At 39.6% G+C, this 25,735-nt stretch overlaps 1 protein-coding gene and 1 long non-coding RNA gene across 10 annotated transcripts in view; one reads left to right on the top strand and one right to left on the bottom strand.

Moving 5' to 3' along the window:
* SPAG17 (sperm associated antigen 17) overlaps positions 1 to 24,587 on the top strand; it is an 89,733-nt gene extending 65,146 nt beyond the window's left edge. For 4 of the 9 annotated variants that reach the window (XM_032098664.1, XM_032098661.1, XM_032098662.1 and 1 more), the window contains exons 26-48: positions 802 to 1,157; positions 2,162 to 2,291; positions 3,603 to 3,799; positions 4,092 to 4,236; positions 5,387 to 5,529; positions 5,933 to 6,109; positions 6,899 to 7,020; positions 7,196 to 7,326; positions 8,887 to 9,014; positions 9,399 to 9,572; positions 10,267 to 10,380; positions 11,789 to 11,834; positions 13,428 to 13,521; positions 13,961 to 14,014; positions 15,319 to 15,421; positions 16,062 to 16,158; positions 17,008 to 17,106; positions 17,236 to 17,387; positions 17,846 to 18,012; positions 18,879 to 18,939; positions 20,296 to 20,440; positions 21,605 to 21,742; positions 24,420 to 24,587. In XM_032098664.1, coding sequence (XP_031954555.1) covers positions 802 to 1,157; positions 2,162 to 2,291; positions 3,603 to 3,799; positions 4,092 to 4,236; positions 5,387 to 5,529; positions 5,933 to 6,109; positions 6,899 to 7,020; positions 7,196 to 7,326; positions 8,887 to 9,014; positions 9,399 to 9,572; positions 10,267 to 10,380; positions 11,789 to 11,834; positions 13,428 to 13,521; positions 13,961 to 14,014; positions 15,319 to 15,421; positions 16,062 to 16,158; positions 17,008 to 17,106; positions 17,236 to 17,387; positions 17,846 to 18,012; positions 18,879 to 18,939; positions 20,296 to 20,440; positions 21,605 to 21,735 — 2,966 coding nt within the window. In that variant the 3' untranslated portion in view covers positions 21,736 to 21,742; positions 24,420 to 24,587. Of the gene's footprint in view, positions 1 to 801; positions 1,158 to 2,161; positions 2,292 to 3,602; positions 3,800 to 4,091; positions 4,237 to 5,386; positions 5,530 to 5,932; positions 6,110 to 6,898; positions 7,021 to 7,195; positions 7,327 to 8,886; positions 9,015 to 9,398; positions 9,573 to 10,266; positions 10,381 to 11,788; positions 11,835 to 13,427; positions 13,522 to 13,960; positions 14,015 to 15,318; positions 15,422 to 16,061; positions 16,159 to 17,007; positions 17,107 to 17,235; positions 17,388 to 17,845; positions 18,013 to 18,878; positions 18,940 to 20,295; positions 20,441 to 21,604; positions 21,743 to 24,419 lie in introns of those variants that run through there. The other 5 variants (XM_032098663.1, XM_032098665.1, XM_032098667.1 and 2 more) reach the window with 5 other exon arrangements.
* On the bottom strand, positions 13,544 to 18,263 carry LOC116439316. The gene is made up of 3 exons (XR_004238125.1): positions 18,130 to 18,263; positions 14,856 to 14,906; positions 13,544 to 14,141 (listed from the first exon to the last, which is right to left on the bottom strand). It is a non-coding gene; the product is annotated as an uncharacterized LOC116439316 (long non-coding RNA).
* Positions 24,588 to 25,735: the final 1,148 nt, after the last annotated feature.

Here is a 25,735-nt window from a genome sequence, read left to right as displayed (position 1 = left end):
CTGCAATAATTCTTTTTTCCAGTTTTTGAAAATCAGGTGAGGTTCACCTTTGCATGTTGTAAACTGTAGTTTTTGGGACTTTTTAGTCATGCCATTAGGTTTTGAAGCAGAAAAATGTGAATTTTGTTGTCATCTAGTTAGTTTTAAAAGCAGCCATGTACAGATGTCATTTAATACTTATGTACAACAAATCCGTACAGCCCAGCAATTGTGCTCTGATTAATCTGGTATGAAGTAAAGAACATGCAGAATGTTCTCACACATACATAGTATGGCAAGAAGCATAAATTGAAATGCTGCATAGTTGAGGTGAACAGAGTAAATACATGGAGTCTCTCAATACAGTTACCATCATACTCAAAACACTGCTGTCATTTAATCTAAAAAACTTATTTTTCAAGCAGACAGAATATATAACTTGGGTTTCTATACAAATTCAAACTTGGTGAAACTTGGGGCTTTTTTCCATCATGTATGGGCAGTTAGGGAATTCCTCTCACCTGATGTTAGTCTTCCAAAAGTTCGGCATCCATAATAAATCCATCTTCAAATTTCCCTTGTTTTCATTTGGAAAGACAGCCACCTTCATAAGAGGATGCAGAGTTTCTGAGTAGGTGACTCTTTCGAATTTTTCTCTGAAATCAGAGTCTGTCCCTTACTCTGTGAATTACAGATTCAGCCAAGGAAGGGTTAGTCTTACTCACCTAAAGTGGCATACCTTCTGTTGACCATGATTCTTGGTGTGTAGCACTGTTTGAATGTGTGCTATGCAGTATTAAGTAATTCAAAGTTTGTTTTCAGATTCGAAAGGCGGAGCCACTAGCACTGAAGCAGAGAAAGAAGTGGAGAAAGAGGAAAGTGAGGTCAAAGCAGATGGAGAGGGGGAAGAGGTTATGGAAAGTGGAGAGAAGGAAGAGGTTGTGGAAAGTGGAGAGGGGGAACATCAAGTTACAGAAGATGAAATAAAGCATGAAGACACCAAAAGCAAACACGCTGAGCAGCCTACTCTGGAAATTCTGGTTAGACAGAGTTATCCCCAAAAGGTAAAGAACTGTCATCTTTATACACCTCCGGCGAGGCAAACAGAACAAGAGATGTCAAGAGTCATCACTAGTCAAGGAACTGTCATAAAGTACCTGATGGATGGATCTACCCAGGTATATTTAGTAGAATTCCTTGCAAGCAGTACGATTTAGTGCAATTCATTGTGATGGAAGGTGATTACCCTTAAACTTGTTTTTGTCTACTTGAGATACAGAAGAGTCCAGTGTGTAGATGAAGGAGTTAAGTAATACCAAATTATGCAGCCACATCAAGACTAAAATGCTCTTGGCTTTATTCAGAGTCAGAACTTAGGGAGACTTAAGCATGAAAATTTCAGGCATGTGAAGATTTTAGGCAACTTTGTGGTTAGGAAATAGCTGAATATGCTTCAGAGAACTACATTCCTAAGTTTAAGCATCTGAAGTGTGGGTTAGTTCAGCTTTGGGTATTTTTGGCAATATGAAAGCATCCATGTATTTTTTTCAGTTTAAACAGTCATATGGGATCCAGAAAGACCTGAACTGACAGCTGGCAGGTGTGTCCTGAGAGGAGGGGCTGAGGACTCTGTGCTTGTCTGCTTTGGAGAGACAGAAGCTGAGGGTCAACCTCCTTGCTCTCTGCAGCTCCCTGAGAGGAGAAGTGGAGAGGGAGGTGCTGATCCCTTCTGCTTGGGATCCATTGATAGGACACATGGGAATGGCTCAAAGGGGCACCAAGGGAGGTTCAGACTGGACATTAGGAAGCATTTGTTTACCAGGAGGGTGGTCAGACACTGGAACAGGCTTTCTAGACAGGTGGTTGATGCCTCAAGGCTGTCAGTGTTTAAAGGGCATTTGGACAATGCCCTTGACAAGATGCTTTAACTTGGTCAGCCCTAAAGTGGTCAGGCAGTTGGAGCAGGTGATCATTGTCGATCCTTTCCAACTGAAATAGCCTGTTCTATTAATCTCTTTAAGATAGCTTCTGTATTTCTTGTTTTCATTCTGAGAGTTTTACTTTTTTCCTCTCCATCACCCACAGTATTCTAGTGACTATCGCATTTGTGACACATCCTTTTAAGGCTTTCTAGTGGTGTTTGAATTGATTTTAACCTCTAGTATGTCTTTGATTTCTGTAGGTTCTGTTTGCTGATGGCACAGTGAGTAGGAGTCCTGATTCTGGTCCTGTCCTACCACCACCTACAATTCCAGGTGACATACAATCCTTATCAGAATTAGAGCTTTTATCTGAGACCAGCACTAGCAAAGGTAACATGTTTGTGTTTTGGACAGATACAAAGCTAGTAGGGCTGATGATACTTAATAAAGGGCATGTTTCTTTAGTCTGAAAACTCTGCCAGTGTGAAAATGCAATTTTATCTGTACTCAGCTGCTGCACGCTGCTATGTTACCTTCACAGGAAATCATTTCTCTCCTACTCCAAATTTCTTTTTCTTCTAACTTGGTAGGACTCTAATAAGTAAAAAGTTGTGTAAGAACTTCACTGGTATCAGAATGATTAAACACAAAGTCTTTTTTTTAAAAGAGATCCTTGTAACTACCATAGTGTTAAATCCTTACTTTTGTCTTACACAGTTTTTAGTCTTTGTATTAAGAATTGCTTCTCTCACAGAGGATACATTTTTCTTTCTCACTGTATGTATTCTAAGGCCCCTACTATTGGTCCTTATCAATTGGTTGTATGGACTTGTGGTTGGTGGTAATATAGCCATTCTTACTGTATTTTGTTTGACTGAGAAAGAACCTAATAAATGTTTACCTCATATCTCAGAGTGTAGTCCAAGATCATTTTCAGTATTACTTAATACACAGAATAATTATGACCTGTCATATTAATTTACAGTTTATTGGAAGTATGTGAATAAAAATGGCTGCTGAAGAGAAAGGGGTCTCAAAACCAGACTTTTTAAGTCAAGTCAAGCCCTTTTTCTTAGGATATTCCTTAAGATAACTGGAAAGATATTTCAGAACAATTCTGAAAAACCATTTTCTAATATGAATTCTCAATATCTGTGACCAGTGTATGTCCTTTATTTATGATCACGTTTTCACCTTCCCTACCTTTCCTCTCTTCTGCTTATTGTTCACAAATTTCTGTTGAAGGGTTTCATCTCTTTTTGGTTTGGGGGTTTGATTTTTTTTTTTTTGCTAGATATTTGCTGTAAGTCTTTTAGCCTGGTCTCAGGACTGTGCTCTTGTCTTTTGCATACACTTAGTCTAAGTTATTTTTCCTGAATATGGGAGTCAAGGGTTCTCTATAACATTCGTAATAAGATGTCTCCAATTCCCTTTCATAATGAGATCTTCATCCTTTTCTTCTGATGCACCACAGGATTGATGGCATTAGCATGCTATTTACTTTTTATGTAAGGAAGAGCATTAGATGAGATCAGTTCAGGAGCATGCCTTTGAGGAGCAGGAGCTGTAATTTTCTTCTAGCCTGTTAGATAGCTCTTCTTGCAATTCTGTCAAAAGCAATGTTCACAAACTGCACTTTACTGGTTTTGTCTTTTGCCTTAGAGAATATCAAGTCTGATACAGAAATTTTTGTTTCTGCAGGAAAACGCAGGGACAAGAGCATTCTATCACACTCGCTCAAGGATGAGGAGTTTGAAAAGGCCAATTCTAAGCAATCTAAGGCAGGAACTTGGATAACAACAACTCCTTTAGGCATTCAAGTGGGCACTGAGGGTGCAACAAGAATGGATCTGAAGCCACTGCTCATGTATCAGGCCACAGACCCAGCTGATGGAACGGTATTACTGCTTTTGTGTTACTATAGCACTGTCTGTAAGCTGAGAGACAGGGCTGCCATCACATAAATGGTAGGATTTTTTCTTTGAAAACATCCTACAGGTTGTGTTATTGCACTGTTAGAAATACAGTAGCTTTAGATTTTGAAGAAAATGTGACTCCTCTGTCTCTGAAATAGATGAAGATGTGGTAGTCAAGCTTCTTCAGAGCTTCAGTCCTGTGCCTTATATTGTTGTCATTGCTGTCACAAGTATCACAGTGCCAATATAAATTAGTATTCCTCCATTCTTTCAGATTATGACTGTACGAGAAGATGAGGTGATAATTGTTGAGAAGCCGAAGGGCAGAAGAGTAGTAGAGCATGCTGATGGTACCAGGATCACAACTGTTTTTGAAATATGTGAACACCATTCTGTACCAGAGGGTAGTGTGGAAACAGGTAACATCAAAAGGGGAGCACTTACTTTTCTTGCACTTGATATATCTTGTGAAGCAGAAAGTTGCCAAAATATATACTAAAATATAAAGGTGGCTTATACAAGGAGCCTAGATAACAGATCCACTAGTGCAGTCTAGGCTTACTTTGTCTGATTTCTTTCAGCAGCATATTCATTGCAAAATTTATATTGTTCCAAGAAATTAAAGTTCCTTCTTTCATACCTATGTGGTCCTCCTTCACCATGAGACCACAGTGCCAGAGTTTTAGTATGCTCATTGCCCTCTCTCCACTTGCCCTAACAATAACAAGCAAGCTGCTTTGAGTTTTAACTGAAGAGGTGTATGTAAGGACCTAGGCATCCTTATATTCCCCAGTGAAGCCATGGACTCACCAGCCTTGGAGATACTGGATATCTGAATATGGCTATGGAAAATGTCATGCCAAGAAAAGTGAAACTTATATTTGCCTGAAATAAGTGGGTCATCTGTGTTTCTTCTGGCTGGTGTTGTATTCTGTATGCCTGCTTCATTTGCTAGACAAGTCCTGTCCTCCTTAATTAAAATGAAGGGGACTTTTACTGTGTGGGTGTCTGGACTGTTCAAACAGTATAGGAAAAGACCATTACTGAGTTAGCAGGAAATGTTCAGGAACATTTCCCTGTGGGATTTTAGAAGTCAAAAGACCCTTGAACTGATCTGTCTCTTCAATGGAAAGGCAATGACCAGATTAACATATCTGTTTGATTTGTTTTCCAAGACTTATGCTGTTGAATAGGAATTTCTTCACACTTTAGAGCTTGTATTATAGGCACAAAGAATTTCAGTGATTCAATTTGTATGTTACAAATATCCAGATCATTATGATTAGTACCAGAGAGTACTTTCCTGGCCAGCTACAGATGGTTACAGAAATTTTTTGCTCTTGGGTTTTCCTACATTGAATTCGCAGTCCAGAACTTCAAAGGTTGTGTATTGTTTACATAACATAAAAAATATGTGATAAAGGATGCTATGAAGTTTATGAAAGTCTTGCACTGAGGAGATAAAGATCCAGCAGTATGAGAGAAAAAGCAAATTGAATCCTAAGACATTTCCATGATTCATGTTCTCCTGTCTCATTGTTCCGTATAAATTCTTCGATGAACCCTCAGAAGTCATCACAAAGAAGGTCAAAGGCACACGAGTAGAGAATCCTGAGTTTGCTACTGTTATAACAAATTGTGAGGATGGTACCTGTTGTACTCTCTTTGGAGATGGGACATCTATTCTAGCAAAGCCACAGGGAACATATCAGGTGGGAATTATTTTTAGTTTGTGACAGTGACATTTTATCTTCATGTTCCAAGTTCTCTGCCATTAGCAGCTCTCACCTTGATTGCCTCCCTTATCTATAGGATTCACAAATCCTATTAGTCCATCTTTTTCATACTCTGCCGATGTTTAGATATTTACTCACAAACGTACAGTATATGTAAATCAGAGTCTTCAATTTCCTGAAGTTAAATATTACAGAGACTAAGGTCAGCCTACCTCTTGGACCTCACCTTCCTTCTTTCTCTCCCTTTGATTCCTGTTAACTGATTCAGTATTAAATATCTGAAAGCTGTCCTTTTGATTTGTATCTGTTCTTCATTTTTGTGGTACATTTAAAGTTTTCACCTTTGAGGATTGAATCGCTTCCCTTTTTGCTGCCATAGGTTTCACCCAAAAAGGGAGGCTTTCTTTTCATTGATGAAGATTGCTCAGCAGTTTATACGCATGAAGTTTATGATTTCATCAGCAAGGAAGAAAAGAAACAAGCAGGGAGATACATTATGAAACACACTTCCAGCACTATTTGCGAGATGATGGATCCTGAAGGAAATATTTTCAAGGTAAAATGCATGGAAGAAGACAAGTTTCTGCATTCTAATTTTATCTTATAAACTTCTCTCAAAGTCAAATTGTAATATTTAAAGTAGCCAGAATCAGGTCTCTGGTATCTTCTTGACTAAGTGATGGATATCCCTTTTTTTTAATATTTATCCGCTTTTAGAGAGACTGAAACAGAACACATGGTGTACAGTTTAGCTCACCTGTAAAGAACCCTTAATTAGCATGATTTGTACTATAGCAAAAAATCAGCTCTGCAAGTGAGGATTAAAAACTGGGTGTGTCAGATTCAGTTCATGGACTGTCCTTTCAGTCATGCTTATTTAAATTGTATCTTGAAAAAGGCATTATTATTCCTTTTTAGGTCATTGTTAGTTATCTTGTTTGAATATGTTAATGTCACATTAGTTAATAAGCACATAGTATTTTCAAGAAGGAAAATACTGTAGACATTCACTCAGTAGGTATACATCAATGTCTGTCTTGAGTATACAGTTACCTCCTTGGCCAGTTAGTGAGTAGTTTTGTGTAACAGTCCTTGGGCATTTATTAAATATCAGCATATGATATTAGTATTTATGATACAGCATGTCTTTCTAGAGATGTTTTGGATTTTTCCCTGTCTTTTCAGTTTTCTTCTTTATTTCTTTTTCCTGTGAGTTTCAGGTTGCTCAACATGAAATGTTTTTTCTGTCTCTCTCACTGGGCTAGGTCATATTAAAGTTCACCAGCAAGTTACTGTTTCAAAAGTATCTTTTAACTCAAGTAATTTCAAATAATTTCTACTATAGGTCATGGTTGATGGCAGCACAGATGTGTGCATTCCCAGCATTGGCTCTGGTGGCAAGGAGGAGAGAAGTTCAGCAGCAGATGAAGTTAACAAACTTATCACGTATGATGAGCATGCCCCCAGGTAAACTGCATTGCATTCACAGCTTAACACTTTCTTTTCTTCACAACACAGTATTTGTACAGGGTTTATAGACTTGTGCTCCATTTGTTCAGTACTCTGTATTTGCACATTTGATGCCACCATGTTGGAGTTCTGCTTTCTTGATACAGCCCCACGTGTGTGTTTGGCTGTGCAGGTTTTTCATCATCTCTGCAGATGGTTCTGGAACGGAGCTCCTGCGGAGGAAGGATGTACTCAAGTACATGGCTGAGGCCTGTAGTGATCCTGCCACTGCAGTCTTGCAGGACCCTGTACAAGAACAGACAGGTAGGAAACTTTTCTTTTCTGACAGACTACTAATAGAAAGAATTGCAAAGTTTCAAAACTGTTATTTGGACAGGAAATATTTTACCCATGTAAACAAGCGTTCACACTTCTGGCAGTGAAAGAAAGGAGTTTGGGGGAAAACTCTGGGAAGCAGAGAGTTAACTGAAGGACACTATTAAGGGATAAGTGAAGAAACAAATGGCATAGCTTTATCCACTTTCAGTCATACAAATGAAAGTGATAACCAAATAGATATATTCTCTGTGTTTATCATAAAAAAATTGAAGGTATCACAGTCTCCATTAATGGTATAGCAATGAAGACAATGATGTCCTGATGTTGACCCTGTCTGTTGGAAAGAATACCTATTAAGAAGCTGAAAAAACATGACTGGAATAGCCAGTCCACCATTAGCCAATACCAACCACCTTGTAGTAGCAAGGCAAGAAGTTACATCCTGGAATAGTTGGTTGTTGTTGTAAAGTTAGTTGGAGATGCTGTGTTTCTATAAAATACACTGTGGTGTAACAGGTAGATGCTAACAAAAAAAAAATCTTTTTTAAAGACAGGAAGGTAGGGCTCCCCTGGATATGAGGGGATGATAAGGGAAATTTGCTTCAAGCCATAAAGTACTAAGACATATTTCTCATAGATTTATGTCATAAGCATATGGCATAAAACAGCTTTCCCACTTACTACTCTTATAAGGTATTGCACATTCACAAAAATTCACACAAATGACTGGTTTCCCATTGGAGAAACCAAATAAAATAATTTTGCCATGGGAAAAAGAAAAAAAGAAGGGATGTGGAGGGAGCCAGAAAGATGCAGAAGGTGAAAAGATGAGAAAGATGGAGAGCATACATACTCAGTGAAAATCCCAGTCAAGAAAATCTACTTACAACCAGCAGTCATCATAGTAGTAGATCTGATTTTCCTGACTTCCTGCTCCACCTTTCACAATACTGGCTCTATTTGCCTTGACAACAAGGTTTCACAAGGTTGTATCATTGTGACAAAGTACCTCAGTGGTGATATCCACTTTGAAGGTCACCTGTGGGGTAGATAATAGTAGATTAAGTAAGTTTTGGGTTGGGCTGGAAAAAATATTTTGAAGAACATTGAAATTTATGCAAACAATACAAATAAATCATCCCTAATGGAATCCATCCAGTGAAGTGTAAAATACAGTGAAGAATTATGCATGTTTTAAATATGTTGTACTACTGAGATTAGTATTCAGTAAACATGGGTCAATGCTCTGCTCTTCCTTGTTTGGGATATTCCCCACACTATACAACTGAGCTGTTAATTAAGAATCAAAGCAGGTAGCATAAGCAGTTTATTGTTAAAAATGGCCTGAGTAATCTGAATTTGTATAACTATTCCGTAATCAGCTCAGTGATCTGATATTATCTGTAGCCACAGATACATGGAGTTTTATCTGTTGGTAATAAGATTTTTATAGTTAGGTAAGTAGTTTTTTCTGTAGGTCTGAGACACTTTTCCATTAATTTTTTAATTTGAACTGATTCTTAGCAAAATGTGTCTTTGAACCAGGTATTTTAAGTATTACTGTTCTCTGCCCTATGGCTGAAACATCCCCCTGGGTAATGAAGAAAGAACCAGAGAGTATAGTTCCTCCATTTCTTCAGTCATGGACTCAGGAAGAATCTTCTCCTCCTGAGGTATAATTGTTTCAAAGCTGTCTTTTATGTTAAAGCAATAGATGTTTGTCTCTGTGGGGAAATGAAGCTCTAAACAATGTGAATGTTAAATTCAGTTTATTAAGTAGAGAGGGCAGGGGGTAGGCTATGTCAGGGATATGTGTGGTCCCCTTGGGGTTCTTTTACACTTAGTGAGGGGATATAGCAATTTTAAGAGGAGTTTATTTTACCAGATGAAGATGTTTTGGAATAGATAAGTTGTTCCCAGGAATCTACTGGCTTTATTGTCTTAAGGACAGTATATGCTTTTCATCTGAGACACATTGCCAATAGCTGCGTTTTTGGTTGGTTTTTTTTTTAATATAAGTAGCCTCTTGCTCTTTTTGTTTGCTCCTCTCTGTTCAGGGGGAGATCACAGGTCCCCCAGTTGGAACGTGTGTTTGGAAGGGTCTCTGCATCGGATCACCACACTTGCCAGCCTCCATGCGAAAATGTCCCAAAAAACTCCAAATCCGGAGGCTATTCCAGTACAAGCCACTCTGTGCTGAACGAAGAGAAAAGCTGCAGCTTTCCCTCAAGGTAGTACAACCACATTTATTCATTCTTCCAGTAAGCAATAGAGAACAGACAAGTAGACATAAAAATTATTCTTTAATCTGGATACTGATCTTTCAAAGGCAACTCTATAAGAAAAGTTCCACACCAAAGCGGCAAGGGAAGTCTCTCCTTTGACCATCTATTGTTGATTTTTAGAGAAAGATGAATGCTATTTGTTAAATTGGGAAGGAAGAACTGAAATTATTAGCACTGACAAAACTGTTGTAATAATTGCATAAATGTCCAATGAAAATACCCTCATTGCTCATAAATCAATATCTAATTAATGGATTTTTTCCAGAATGAAGTATCTTAAATCTTTAGCCACACATCACTTTGTCAGAGCAAAATCAAGATCTAAAGAAAATATTATTCTTCCTTTCTTCCTCTCCTATATGATTAAAGAGATATAAACAAGTGAAAAAGAACTGGCACTGGAAACAGATTTTTTCTGAGAACCTGTCTTTTAGTAAAGTTCTGTACTGCATGTAGCTTTCTGGCAGAGTGGTGTGTTTAGAACCCTTTTTTCCATCCAACTGATTTAAAGAAATATGGGAAAAGAAAAGTGTTCTTATCTGTAGCAGTTGGTATGATGTTATTGTAAATATATATTTTAAGCCTACCTCTGCAAACAAAACATCTGCATCTTTCTTGTTCTTTGTCATTGTTCCACCAGGAATATATAGACAACATCTTAAAGCAGGAAGATGAGCTGGAAGAGATGAATGTGAAAGAACCAAGAACAGAAGAAGAAAAGGAGAGTGCTGCAAGTCTCCTTGAAATGACTACAGTGAGCAAAATAAAATTTTTAACTTCTTCTTTCAACAAAACCCTTGTATTGCATTGGAAGTGTGAGCCTTGAAACATTATCCATTAATAAAACAGCAAATGTCAGAGTAGCACAGTGCCAGTTCTGGTGTGGATTAATGGTAAAGCAGAGCCACGCTCATCTTCAGCTGGTCTAAATTCAGCTGGGCTCTGCTGCCACTTGGGGAAGCAATGCTCAAAACACTTCAAGAGGTTGGCTCTCCTGAATGATATGTTCCCAAACACACAGACCAAAATTACTTTCCAGTAATTTACTTTTTTTAATATCCCCCAACATCAGGGTGAAAATGTTTCCAGTCTGTTGTCATTGCACCTGGGAGATTTTTATTTCAACCACAGCCACCTCTATAGTAAGAATTTGAACCCTGCTTTTGGGATAATACAAAAACAGTCTGGAGGAATATTGTTATTTCTGCTTAGCAGCATTTATATATTTTTCTGGAAAATATAATCTGCAAATTTGCATGCATAAATAGAGCACGGAGAGAAAAAGGAGAGTAATAGGTAGTGGGAAAGGTGGGCAAATAGGAGAAGAGGGTCACAACTTTTCTGGAAAAAGGGACAAAGAAATGATCTGTCAGTAACTCCATCTGCCTCTATCCTCTAGGCAGACATTTATTTACTTTGATGAGACCCAGGTGCTGAATCTCACATGCTGCTCAGTCCCAGTGAACTCGTCTAGTGACTAATTATTATTGATTGTCCTGACTACCTTCAGCACATTTCCAGTTACAGATTTCACATTGGACAACTCTTTTCTGAGCAGCAGTCTCTCTGTGCACCTGCTGTGACCCAGGAATCAGTGTCACATTGCTCCCAAGTCTCCAATAGCTCTGTTACAACCCAGACTGCCTGGTCACAGGAACTGTGGTTTCCAGTTAATTGCGTGAGAGTCAGCATGAGAATAAAGGAAATACTTTAGTTTACAGTCTCTTATCCCTCATTCACTTTACTGTAAGCCAGCCACATGAGAGCTCCTCAGTACCAAAGCCTGCAAATTCCTGAACATATTTCCCATTTGACTTGTGACCATGAGTTTTTGATCTTGTTCAAATTTTTTGCAGAAGGATTTAAATTTGATTAGGAATTAGCTTAGTTGATCTACTAAGAAGTAACCACATAAAATACAAAGCTATCTGTGAGGTAGGTCATCAAGAAGGAAACAAATACCTGTTTAGAAAAGGGAAATTGTAGTTCATTCCCTTTTTTCCCAGCTTATGTTTTCTAACACACTGAAATACCTGACAATGTGACTACAAGAATGGGGGTAACAAGATAGCACTTGTTTACAATATAAATCCCTTGAACAAGATGCTGTTGTTGTGAATTTTACTTCTCATGTAGTCACAGTTATTCCTTCTTCATTGCAGTCCTTCCCTGACTGGGAGAAGTCAACTGAAAATCTCTGTGATAGAGGTAATAAAAATTGAATACCTATATTTTTAAAATTTAAAATAACATCGTAAGTTTAAAAGCATTGTAATATTTTTTTTAAAGAGGGAATACAAAGGTGAATTCATCTATGTGCTTTGTACATGCTTCTGTGTGACTCTCACAGGTGATTAGAACTTGTTAGCATCAATGATCCAACACCTCTGAAAAACAATTCCTGGTTTTAGGCATGTGTATTTGACATTTTGACTCACATTTCCACATATAGTGAGTTTTCTTAGTTATAAGAACTGTGAAAATACTTGGCTACTTCTATACAAGTAACAACTTTTCAGACAAGTTTTTCAAAGTAACTAAGTAAATCCTGGTTGTTTATTACATTTCAAAATCTAATCTCAAACCATCACGTGTTTTTGTTACGTTCACCTGCCTAAGGGAAAAGACGGAGCAATATATTTGCTTTCCCTCATGAATCTCTGTTGACATTGATTAATGTTTTCAATATGTACAAATAAAAATTAAGATGTCTGTTTCTTTTAAAAAGCCCCAAGTATTTTCCATAGAAAAATCCATAACATTCTATCCCATAATGATGCTAGTCTTTAAAGTGTTCTTTTCCTGCCCTTCCTACCTTGTGAAGAGTACTTCTACTTGCTAAAAAAGAGCATACTGTGCAAAGCAAACAGAAACTGCTGCAACAAATACTTGCTGAAGTTTCCTTTCAAATAGAGATGTGATTTTAATGTAGCATTACTAATGAAGAAGACAGTGGGAAAGAAAAGCTCTTTAAAATAGGTAAAAATAGAAAAAGCTGAAAAATAAAATCATATTTTATGGTGAAAAAGCTGACCAAAAAAAACCCCCCACATTTTGAAGTTTGAACTTTTGTAATTCCCAAAACACTAAGAGATATTGTCATAGTCTAATAGGGTCATACCTCTCAAATACTCACATCTCCTAAATTTTGCCACAGAAATTTGTTTTCAGCCAAGGAAATTTCTTCAGAGCCACAATTTAGCTTCAAGGCATAAAGTAAACAACACATTTTACAAAATATGCCAGAGGACAGGGCAACTCTTTAATAAAGTCTCAGAGCTGGTCACAATCTTTAACGTGGAAAGACTGGCATTTCTCCATTATACATACTGAACTAGTAGTTCCTTCCATGAGAATGTTGATTATGGCTGCTTCACAGCCTCAGTTAAGCACAACTTAAGCAAGTTGGATGTAATAAAAGCCCACACTTTTCCTCAGCTGTAGATAGAGACCTCAGAGCACTGCAGTCAGAAAGTGGCTGAATGACTTTTCCTATTCACAGGTATTTGTATCTTGAAAGAACATAAAGATATATCAGGAAATACAGGGTGGGAAGTGTAAACTTAATCTGCTTCTTGTCCTTTCAATATTGAATTCAGTTTCTTACCTGAAAAAGTTCTGATCTTGATTTTTGGAATGAAGTTCTTTCTGTCTTTTGCCTCACGGTAACAAAGACTCTGTTAGGTTTCCATAGAGTGGCAGAAAGATGCATTAAAAACATATCCTTTGATGTCTTCTCTTCATAACACCTAGCACTGCTTAGCAGAGCACACCCACTCAGTAACACTCTTCACCTTGCAGCCCGTGTGAGTGAGCTGTATGAACAGGCAGTGTTCCAGAGTCACACAGAGAAGACAAGCATTACAAAAAGAGAGGACCAGCAGAAGGGGCCAAGGTAGGACACAGCAGCGAGGACTGGTGCAAATGTAAATGACACAAAGGGCGAAACCAAGCACACAGGGAAGGCAATGTGCTTTATTGACTGTCTTCAAGGACTGGGACCTATGGCTCTAGATACATATGGCAATGTCTTACTTGTCCTGTGATTATTTTGTCCCTCTATGCTTCTCTTTCCTTTTCTGAAAGATACTTCAAAGTTTGTTGGGAAAGGATTTCGGATGTTTCTTTGATTGAATGATCTAACAAAAATGCAGATATGAGCAAACAATTTTGTGCAAACCATACAAGTCCAAGTCAGGAGTCACCTGAGGTGTTTACATAACATAAAAAGCATTTTATTTCCAGGGCTATCTTGTAAATATTGTTGTATTTATAGAACACTGCTAGTTTTCTCATTTCCACTGCTCTTTCTTTTTTTCTTCCTGATGATTCAGTCCAGAAGGAGTAACACTAAAGTCCAAGTGGCAAAGCAAACTAGAACAGAACAGGTAATAATATTAGTAGGATCAAGTTATTTCATGAGCCAGCTTAGTCTACTTTCGTAAAGAATGTTATTGATTTCACCAGGTCTTGGGTGATGGTCCAATGGCTTGTCTGCAAATAATGGGGTGTTTTCTGCAACAGAAATGATAAATAAATGGTTTGAGTCTCTTTTATTTTCCCAAAACCTAACAGCATTACTGTTAATTTACACTAAGCAAAACAAGGCTGAAGTCAGAAGCTCTGTGTTTCATTTCTGGTTCTGCCACTAATGTGGAATGTACTGTATATTAATATTTTCAAATGCTGATGCTTTAGGTTAAAATTCAGGTATTCCACAAATAAAAGCTGATTTTTTCAAATAGAACCCCAGACACATCTGCCATTCAAAGCTTCTCTAGGTAAAACTGTCCCAGCTCTCTCAGCCTCTCCTCACATGAAAGGTCTTCCAAACCCTTAATCACCTTTGTGGCCCTTTGTGCACCAAACAGCTCAAAAATGGACACAGCACTCCACATGAGGCTTTGCATATTGCTTCTTAATTACTTTCTGACTTGCATGAAATAAAAAAGCCTTTTAGAGTTTCAGAGTTACATTTTAATATAGCATTTCACACTGTTTTGGATCCTATTTTAAAAATTACTTTAAATATATATATCTGAGCAGCCAGCACCCAAGAACATCATGTGCAATTCTGACTCTAAAACCAGTGTTAAAACTCTCAGTATGATTAAGAGTGATAGTTTCATAGCTGGCATTGGACCCTGCAAGTCAGTGAAACTCTAGTAGTGTAAAACTGGGCTAAATCAAGCTAAAAACATGACTGATCTTTACTCTGGTCATCCTTACCTTCAGAAGTTTCAACAGCTTCTTCTGTATCCACAGAGCCATCAAGTCTTTCTGTGATAAAATAAGGAAATTAGATGAGTTTTGCATTCAAAATTTTAGTAATGCATCTAGAATACCAGTTCTTAGCTTTCAGTGTTTGTTGGAAGGTTGGAAAGACACCAGTGGCAGTCCCAGAGGTATTCTATGAGATTCAGAGAAATGGAGCATGTTCTGAGGAGGAGCCCTTCATAGCAGGCAACTCACTGTCCATGTGCATTCTGATCAGACCAGTCAATTCTTAATCCACCCCTAAGAAAATTGCCAATGACAACAATATTACTCCGTGTGATGAACAAGGGGAAAAAAATGCCACTTGCCTTTACCAATTCCATTTCTTAATGCATAATACTGAAAACAGGATGAACTCAGTGATAATGCTTTTTTTCTTTATTTTCCTTACCTACAATGTCAAAAACACACTTAGGAGAGAACTGGATGAACAAAAGACAACATTTATGGCAATAAAAAACAAATTATTTGCTCCATACTTTGAATCTGAATTCAGCAAGGACTTTTTCCAAGAAAAGGTAATGCAGCTGAAAACTGGATGAGTTGTGTTAGGTCAGGTAATATCTCCCATACTTCCAAAGACAATTTTGGGTTTATATCTCAGCCTCTATTTATCTCAACAAACCACTACAGCAACAAAAGGACAGCTGTGGCAAAATTAATACAGGGGATTATATGCCTTTGTAAAGGAAATCCTATCTTGAAGATGGTATATGTTCACTGAGTACCAAATCTATAAAATTCCTTACATAAACTGTGGAGAGAGTCTGATTCAGAGCAAAGCTCAATCTCAGGTTTTTTAACTTACCCCTCAAACCCCTCTTTCTGCTTATTAGAAGGGGAAGAAGTAAAACTAACACTCCTAATTTAGAGGTGATCTTGGGGGCTTTCCTATTGCAATTGCACCTGGTAAATGCTCTAAGTGCATAAAGCCCTTAGAGGTTGTAGGTTGTACAACCTGTAGGTTGTAATCTGATGTAACTATGTATATCTCTTTTATAGTTACAACTTTGGTTCTGCTTATTTGTTTCCTTTGCACTCCTTTCTTTCTTTTTTTTCCTTTCTTTTTTTGCAGGGGGAGGAGGGTGTCTGCTGGTTATTTTTGCAAGGTGTTTGTTTAGCTGGGAAACCTAAGCCCTCTTTCTTACTTTTCTGTAGTATCCTGATTTGGAAACAATGTCTAAGGAACTTCCTCCACTACAAAAAGAAGAAAGTGTGACTTCCCCTGTAGAGATGATAAGAGAACCCAGTGGAGGTAATCTACTGTGTCTGGCACTGGGTTTGTATCTTCTTCAGGAGGAAGAAGCTCTTGTAGACATCACTGAATGTGGAAGAACCATCAGCTTTGGATGCTAAACTGAAGAACTGGGCTATGAATGAGGGGTGGATAGATGAAAAATGCTCAAGAAAAACTTAAATGGAATAAATAATAGTTAGGGGTGGATGAGAAAGAACCGAGGACGCTGAGTTTAGAAAAAAACTAGTATGACTGTAGGGAATATATAGGAGATTTCATTCTGAAACTCAGTGATAAGAGGGAACTGGTGGAAAAGCAATATGGAATAGGAATCATGCAGGCTAAGGACAGATTAGAGAATATGGGAGGGAAGCAGTGAAAGAGTGATCATAATCTTAGTCTTGAGCTTTACAGAACTGAGAGGAATACTTCAGTTCCATTTGAAAAGCAGCCCTGACAAGTTACTGAAATCTTAAAGTGAGATTAAAAGTCATACACAGCAAAGATTCTTATCAGGAAAACAGTCCTCTGTGGGGCTTTACCAGATCCCCACTAATTACCATATTTCCTCATTTTCAATCGCCGTAAGACCTGTGTTGGATTGTCTTTTAGTCCTTTATGGCTTATAGTTCAGTTAGCCAGAGAACAAGAAATGACTAATCACACAATAGGCATTTTTGATCCCTGTCACCCAGTAGAGCAAAATGTCACATGCAGAATTTTCCCAGCCTCTCATGGTTATGTAGACAGCTTTCCGAGATTGTCTAAATTAAAGTGCCAAAGACTGTGATTTTGTTTCTCATGTTTATGAAAATGATGGTGATCATAAAAATCACTTGACTCAGTTTTCCATTATTTTCCCTTCAGCAGCTGAATTTCCTGATAGCACAAGTGATTCGTCACTTTCATCTGGCCTTCTGCTGCAGGATCCTTCCAAACAAAATGATGGTCCCAGCAGCACAACAGGTACATCTGCCTTCCAGACTGTAGTTGGAGCAGCTTGATACCTTTTTATAACTTTTGACACAATATTTGCAATACAAATTTAAATCCACCCGTCACTTTTTCATGCTTTTGGAAATCTTTCCCTTCCAGACCTAAACAAGGCTCCTATATCAGAAGAGACACCCTTTCAACGTAAAGTTCCAAGTCTGATGGTGGATGTTACAGGACAGACAAGAAAAGAGAAAGTAATATTACCATCATACCTTCAGGGGAAAAAACCAAACATTATACCAAATAAAAAGGTAAAAATAACCTCTTTCTTGACAATATTCATATCCTCTGAGTCATCTCTTTTCCATAAAATCTTCACCCTGGAGCAATACTGGAAGGTATTTTGAATCTGTTCACTGAAACATGGCTGTTGCAATTTATGTATGTTTATTGGTAATTCTGGAAGTACATTTCCTCTCAGCTGCTAGGACAAACTCATTCTGCATCAGGCACCTACATGGAAGCTCTGTTTCCAAAAGAGCAGAGCTTCCCCCCTTTTCCCTGAGACACTTTAATGGCTTAATACGTCTGAAAACTCAAACCAGTATAAATTTTCAGACAATATTTAAAGTGCCACTTCAGTTTTTGCTCAGATTAGGATGTCTTTTTGTAATTCTTCAAGGTGAGTGGACAGAGGTCAAATGTAGGTTAAGTAACTCTGTGCCTGACTTAAGGGCCACCAACTTTGTCTTGTGTTTTGTTTGCAAAGATAGAAGATCCCGTCGCAGGAAAGGTCAGCATATCTTCTCTTGCAACAAGACAGGATCTTACCAGCTTCAATCTCATCCCACCCAGAGTGACATTTGGAGTGCTAAAGGAAGGCTGCACCTATGCAACCACTGTAATCATGAAGAATGTTGGTGTGAACTTCTCAAGGTTTGTTTGAATTCTTAGTACCTGGTTTTTATCTCTCCAAATAGATCCTGACAAAAATCAAGCACAGTTTCTCATGACAGCCACCACTCCAGAGAAAGTGCAGGAATTCTGACTTACAGGTCTGCCAGAGCTTTCCATAAGATGGAGCCATATCCTAGGAATGCCTCTTCTACTGCCTTTCCTTTAACAGCTTCTGGTGCAAGGGCATGCTGGTAAACTGTTCTTCGGGAGGAATGAAATCCACAGGATCAGTTCCAGAGCAGTGCAAAAGTAAAGGTCATATCTGATCTAATGATCTTTAAAAATCTGAACAGCAGGAGGTGCATTCACAAAAGGACTGAATCTCAGAAGTGAAACAATCAGTAAGAAAAGAGGAAGCGAGACTTCTGCTTTAGTTGGTACCATTAAAGATTATTTGCATAAAATTCATACCAGTATCATGCCTTCTGCAATAGAGTCCTATCAAAGGACATTAAATAAATATTGTTATGGATTTTTGAGTGTGCAACACACAGGTGTTTGCCAAGAAGCTGTTTGTACTTCTACTTCCTTTGAATGTTCAGGTTGAAAAAGCAGATGTTTCACATTCTGGTCTAAGGACCAGGCAGTGTTAACAAGCTCTTTGAAGGCTTACTTTGGCCTAATCATCTGCTCCTTTGGGGGTTTTTTGTTAGAAACCTGAGGCTTGGCGAGAAGCCCAGGAATACTGCTGTGGTCCAACTTGTACATTATGATGGAAGGGATGAGCTAAGAAATTCTGCTGGCATTTACAAAAACAGAGGAAGAGCAGGCAGCCTGCTTCTTACATGTGACTTCTCCTGCATGCAACAGTTTCTGGCAAACTGATTCTCTTCTCTTTTTCACAGATTTCGGGTGAAGCAGCCGCCTCCATACACAGGACTGAGAGTGATGTACACACCAGGACCTGTAGGTTACACAGGAGAGTTTTTGGGTTTTTTTCTAGACTCAGCTACCCTCAGGCTAGCTAGCACTCCTGTCTGGGACACCAGCTGTCTGAGAATAGAGCTGCCAGGGTACACAGTTTTGTTTAAAGTTATTTGAAGTGATGCTGTCTTCCACCATCCCTCTGCCGCCTTCAGCTAAGCACCCCATGCACTCGAGTCTCAGCCTGTGCCAGAATGCAGAGGGATAAACATGTTAAGTTTAGTGAAAAGCAGCAGGTCAAGCAGTGAGGTTAAACAGAGCTTTTTCAAAGCAAACAGGATTGCTCTACCACTGCCTCAGTTTTCCCTTCTGCTCAGGGTGTTTGTTATATCTGCTCTGTCTTATGCCTAGACTTAACTTCCTGTCTTGATACCTTCAGGATTTGAACCTAGTAAGCTATTGCCTCAATCCTTTCTTCTCCTGTTTCCAACTGTTCTCCACCTTACATCTTTTATCTAGCAAAGCACCATAGCACATTAAATTATCCCATTAAGCAGGAAGCTTTCATGCTTTCTGCTTTTGTTCAGTCTCTCTTTTCACCTGCCTGTTTTATCTGAAGAAATAGTGCTGGCCAGTCTCCCCAGAGCATCCACGTAATACCAAGCAGTATCTTGCCAATGCATGGAATCAAGAAGCAATGACTTGTGCGGGGAGGCAGTGCCAGAGTGCAGGTCAAACCTCCTAGTCCAGAGCCTCAGCCACAACTCAGTACTTAAAATCATAGAATAGTTTAGGTTGGTAGGGATCTTTAAAGGTCCCAGTTGCGAGAGAAGGATGTTGTGGGGGACTGTGTCAAAGGCCTTACAGAAATCCAGCCAGAGGGCTGGAATAATTTCCATTCTCTTCTTTTCTCCACACATTAGTCCTTTTGTATCTCCCTACCTCTGTGTTCTTTTTAGAACAGAATAGAACATTTTCTTTCATTTGGAAGGGACCTACACTGGCCATCTAGTCCCACTGCCTGACCACTTCAGGGCTGCATGGTATTAAAGACACTGTCCAAATGCCTCTAACACTGACAGGCTTGGGGCATCAACCACCTCTCCTTTGGGTTCTCTCCCAGCTGTCCCAATTCCCCTTTTTCCTCTGGAACCTAAAAGGAAGTTTAAGGGGGGAAAATGCCAACACCTGGCAGTTTTCTTTCAAACTGCCAAGTGAAGAGACAATGTTTTGTACCAACCTTTCTAGCAAGACAGATACTGGGTAACTGGGCAATCCTGTGTGCTGGGCAGTGAGTCTTGCATCAAACACTGAAGAGCCACGTGCTCCCAGGACTGCTGGAGGGGACCATGCATGAAACTTGCACCTTACCTGTGAGTCATCCTCTGTCTCTCCTAGGTGGCAGCAGGCTTGCAGGTTGAACTGGAGATAGAGATTTTGGCCATGGTAATTGGAGGGAAGGACTCTGGTGGTCTTGAAGAAGTTTCCCATGATATTGAAATATTAACAGAGACAGAAACTCTTCTCCTGCCTGTAAAAGCAAATATCCTTTGTTGTATTATTTCTTACACGCACTTTGTAGCATCGACCCTGGGGATCATCTTCCTGTCAGGAGCCTCAAGCACTGTTTCCAGTGCAGGCTGTCCTTTTCAGAAATACACAAATGGGTGTTTTCAAAAGCACAACAAATGAACAATTTAAGATTCTGATGCCAAAAGCATCAAAGTAACATGGTTTGAAAAGTGGGGAAAGGAAGAATGGCAACTCAGAAAGATGTGGCTTTCAAAAAACCAATTAAAATAATAGGAACTTTTTCCCACCACCCATCATGAAAATACTTTATTACATTTTCGAATCTATAGTAGTATCTGGTGATACAACGTCATGAGCAACAAAATGATGTATCATCCTGATCCTGAACAGGCAAATGGGACAATCCCTGCAGCAGCAAAGATACAAGCACAGAAGCATATGAATGCTGTCAGAAATGAGCCTGTGTGGGTTCAGTGGGCTTTTCAGTTGTTTAACTGAGGACAGCAGTACAGCAAAATCAATAGCTATTGTTTCTCTTTCCCTTGTGCTCCAGAAACTACAATGATTTTTTTAGATAAAATTACAGGCTCATTTTTAAGGGCAAGATTAGAAGGGTGAAGTTCTCTTTGACATTCAATCAAATTTACACTTAGAAGTCTGTGAGAAGGGATCCTCTGGAAACCTGTAAAAGAAATAGCAAGGCAAGCTACATCCAAACATGCCAAAAGCTTCATTCAGAGTAAGGACCACCCTTACCAAAGAAAGGAGAGTTTCAAGGTGCTCTGAGCCTGACCAGAGTAATAGATAACAGTGATTCCACTGAGCCTTTATATGCCCTGGCTGTGACATTGAAACTCCCTAAATTTACTTTGCATTGATCCAAAGAAACGTTTCATGCCTATAATTGCAGAGCTGAGCTAGACAGGATGGGTGGCATAGCAGCAAAACCAGCTGCTGTTCTGTTCCCACTCACCCAGTCCTCAGACACAGTTGCAGACCAGCCTCCAAAACATGTGCCCTTCCCCCACATTTACCTGTTCCTTTAATCTTTGAGCTGAGGGCAATAGAACAGCTTCAAGATGTTTCACAACCTTATTTCATTCCTCCCTCCACAGATGTTATTTTAGTTAAAGAAATGTACCAAAACGGTTAGATCCTTACCATGACATTGCACCTGTGTTAGCCAGTGACGTTTATGAGTGCCGCCCAGAAGGATACCCCCAGGGGGGGATGGCAGCAGCAGTCCAGGCAGTTCCCACAAGCCCCAAGCCACGGTTACGGATCACACTCCCACGAAAGCCTTGAAGTTAGTGTAAGTACTGGATGCAGTCACACCAGCTGTAAATTAAAGTAGTTGTTTTACCTCCTCTTTGCTTCATCAGCAGCATCCTGAACAAACCTCATGCAAATGATGCACCTGTCACACTGACTTGGTAACTGTGACAGGAGAAGGGAAACACTGGATGTCATTAACCAAAGCACTACAAGAGAACTGCAGATTATTGCAACTGCTCAGCCTAGCAGAGGCACTCACAGCAGAGCAGACGCCTCAGTTCTGTCCCAAATCCTTCACTTACTGTCTCCACATTAAACAAGTCCTTGAGCCTCCTGGCAGCTGGATTTATTACAGTTAAGCTCTAATAAATCAGCCTCTCTTTAACATTTTCCACTTTCTAAAACCAAATCTTACTGGTGACCCATTGACATTGACAGCAAGTCTAACAAGGGCCAGGAGTCTTACAGATAGGGCAGCCTTAATGTGACAAGTTCAAATACACACAACCCTCTGCACACAGTTTCATTCAGCACATTTCTGTAGCCTTACAGAATCAGTCTACATGAACAATCACAGAATATCCTGAGTTGGAAGGGACTCACAAGGATCAGGTCCAACTCGGGGCCCTGCACAGGACAGCCCCATGAATCATACCATGTGCCTGAGAGCGTTGTCCAAACACTTCTTGAACTCTGTCAGGCTTGGTGCTGTGACCATTTCCCTGGGGAGCCTGTTCCATTCCCCACCAACCTCTGGGTGAGGAACCTTTCTTGATATCCAACCTAATTCTTCTCTGACACAACTTCAGGCCATTCCCTCGGGTCCTGTCAGTGGTCACCACAGAGAAGAGATCAGTGCCTGCCTCTCCTCTTCCCCTCATGAGGAAGCTGCAGACTGCAGTGAGGTCTCCCCTCAGTCACCTCCAGGCTGAACAAACCAAGTGACCTCAGCCCCTCCTCACACGGCTTCCTCTCCAGACTTTTAATCTTCATAGCCCTCCTTTGGATGCTTTCTAAGAGTGTCTTAGAATGGTTAAGTCTTCCCTGACAACAAGAAAGCCTTACTGGGAATTCCTCACAAACCACCAGTCAACATGTTTAACATCAGGCTGGTGTTCACGTCACCCCCATGAGCTCAGGCACTCTACAATACAATCAATGGTGACAGTTCATAAACAGGAACCCTATGGATGTCTCTTCTCAGCTCAACAGTCCCTGTTTGCTTCTTATGTGTAACACTGACATCATCTTTTCATCCTTTCAACTTAAACATCTGTAGGCCTGCCATCTTATCTAACCAATCAGCAAAGAAATCCCAGCTGTATCTCATTTCCTCTCCTCTGGAGAAAAAGTAAAGCAACCACATCAGTCAGCTCTCAAAAACTTCACAGCCATGTACCTCTGACTGCTGCATCTGCTCTAGGACTGCCCAGTATACATCAAGTATCGCTTTTTTCCCTGATTAAATATCTTCTTACGTTTTCCAGTGTGGAATTTTACCCCCAGAGTAACACACAATTACAGTCTAGAAAAACAACCAGTTTAATGCCTTCCAGCTTAGGGATTTACAACCTGGAGTTCATCATGAAGGAAGTTTAAACAAACTTCTCTCACTTCGTGTTGAAACAGAAGAGAAATACTCACCCAGTCAGTTCACATTTTAGTGAGACACCCCCAGTTCAAAGAGAAATTCTGATCAGGGTTATCTTCCATGACAAGCACCAAGGGAAAGAAATTAACTACACGGTATTCTCCTCTGACATGGCTAATCCAGCTAATCATAGCTGCTGTCACCACAGCCAAACCTCCCTTCTCTTCTGACCGTGTCCTTTTGTGAATTGATTGATAATTCCTACTGAAGCTGGCTGCAGCTATCCCGTGCTACCTAAACAACTGTACCTATGCCTTTTTGAACATTCCTCCCCTCAAAATCTCCTAGACTCAAAACCATATCCATCTCAGACATGTCAAGGAACTCTGGATTGGTTGGTTTAGTCTCCCAAAACAGGAAACACTGACACTCCTAGGTTAAATCCTGTAACTGGTTAAATAGTCTTGTTCAGCCATCCAGAACAGAAACAGTCAAGTCACTGCAGAGGCACCGTGACAACTTTCTAAGTTCCTATCACCTTTCCCAGGTGGTTATCACCAGAGCCAATGATTGTCTCCACTGAGACTAGAAACTTCCCTGCAATATTACACTCGATCAGAAATTTGCCACATCTCCTAGTAGAGACCAACAAGCAAAAATCACTAATCAAGAACCACCTGACCAAACTTAGTCCTATCTCATTTAGATTTCTGCAGTTATTTTGCATTAATATTTAAAACATTTCAAAAAGATTTTCTTAATATACTCATAATTAAACACCGCACAGGAAGCTGCCCATGAAAGTCTTCAGTATTCCTAAGTAGACCATCCATCCTGAATCTGAGGTTATGATTTTTATGCCATTCTGTTTGTGCAATAAAAGCAAACTCTTAATCTACTTGAAGCCCATGTAAGAACTCTGTCTCATCTTGTTCCCTTCCAACAGCAAAAGGCCAAATCTACTGAAGCCAGTCCGTAGCAATCACAGTGCTCACACAACACTTACAATGAATCTGGATGTAATTATTGGGTTTGCTTCAACAACTGTGCAAAGGTAGAGCTGGGGTTTCTTGTTTTTGTCTTCTTTCCATTCATGTTAATTTTCTGTCCTCTTCCACTACAGGTTAGACCCCAAGAAGATCAACATGAGGACCAGCAACACTGAAATACCTACATTTTAGTCCAACCTTATGGAAACATCCCAATGTATTTTTTTCATTTATTTAATCAGATTAAATGAGAATAAATACTTTGCCTGTTTCCTATTAATGGGAAAGGTGGTTCAAAAGTTGCACAATCTCCTGCTTTGGCTGTCTGAAATGCAAACAGTGGAAAGATTACTGTATTTCAACCCTACTACAGAGCAGTGCTGAATGGTTCCCAAGAAGTTTGTTTTTAAAAGAGATTAGGTTTCTAGTAACCTGTGCTGAGGCACCTGAAATCTTTTTCAGGTACTGGGAATGCACCAGGTTTCAATGCAGTCAGCTGTGATTCTTCAGGAGCTGCTGACCTGTTCTGATTTTCTAATTCCTAAGTTTCTGTTTGCTTTCACCATCACAGGCTTAACTTTCTGTGTGTTCACCTACCTGTGATTAGCTGCGAACACCAGATGGGGGTTGTGAGTACACGAAGTTACACTTGACAGAGAGGGATTCTTACACCCTCTTGTTCACAATCACACATGAGCACCTTCAAATGCTCATCTGCTCATCGCTCTTCATAGTGGAAGACTGAGCCACTTAGAGGTGGTCTTTTCCCCCTCCTTGTTCCTACCTACAGCAATGACTAAAAGAAAGATCACAGGCTCTTTTTGAGCCATCGTATTTGTGTATCCAAGCACAGCTCTGCTTCAGGTTTATGAATTCATTTCTAGCAAGGTGCTTTCCCATACTTCATTCTTTTTCCAACATGTGACATCCTGAGAGAGATGGGGAATTTTCCTTGATGTATGCAGATGACTTGTTCTCTCAACACTTCACAGTGACTGGGAATCCCATGACTGGGCATTAATAGTAGCTTTCACCAGTGTGAAATACGAATGCCAGTTCTGAACCCTCCCATCCACTCTGTTAGGTGAGATACATATTCTAACAACACAGATTTAAGCTTGCCCTGTACTTGCAAGTGCTTTCCTGCTCATGTTTGTAAATCCAGGGAATTGCACCCCAAGAATGGGCAAACTGATGTCCCAAGGAAATCAAAATTCCTATGGGTGGATTGTTGGCACAGGACAGAGCTCTTCCATGTAAAGCATATGCTGGGCTCTCTCAGTAGCCACCCGAGTACTGCATTAGTACAGACCAGTCACAAGTGATACAAATCTGAGAACCAGGGGAAACTTCAATGGGGCAGCCTGTCAGCAGCTAGGGACAGAGAACAACAACTTTCCCACGCCTGAAAGATCTTTTCTCCAAGGATTCTTCCCTAATACCAGTGACA

This window comes from Corvus moneduloides, chromosome 2, assembly GCF_009650955.1.
Source record: "Corvus moneduloides isolate bCorMon1 chromosome 2, bCorMon1.pri, whole genome shotgun sequence".
NCBI classification, from domain to species: Eukaryota; Metazoa; Chordata; class Aves; order Passeriformes; family Corvidae; genus Corvus; species Corvus moneduloides.
Note: the sequence above shows the minus strand (reverse complement) of the source record. Positions and strands in the feature narration are given on the sequence as shown.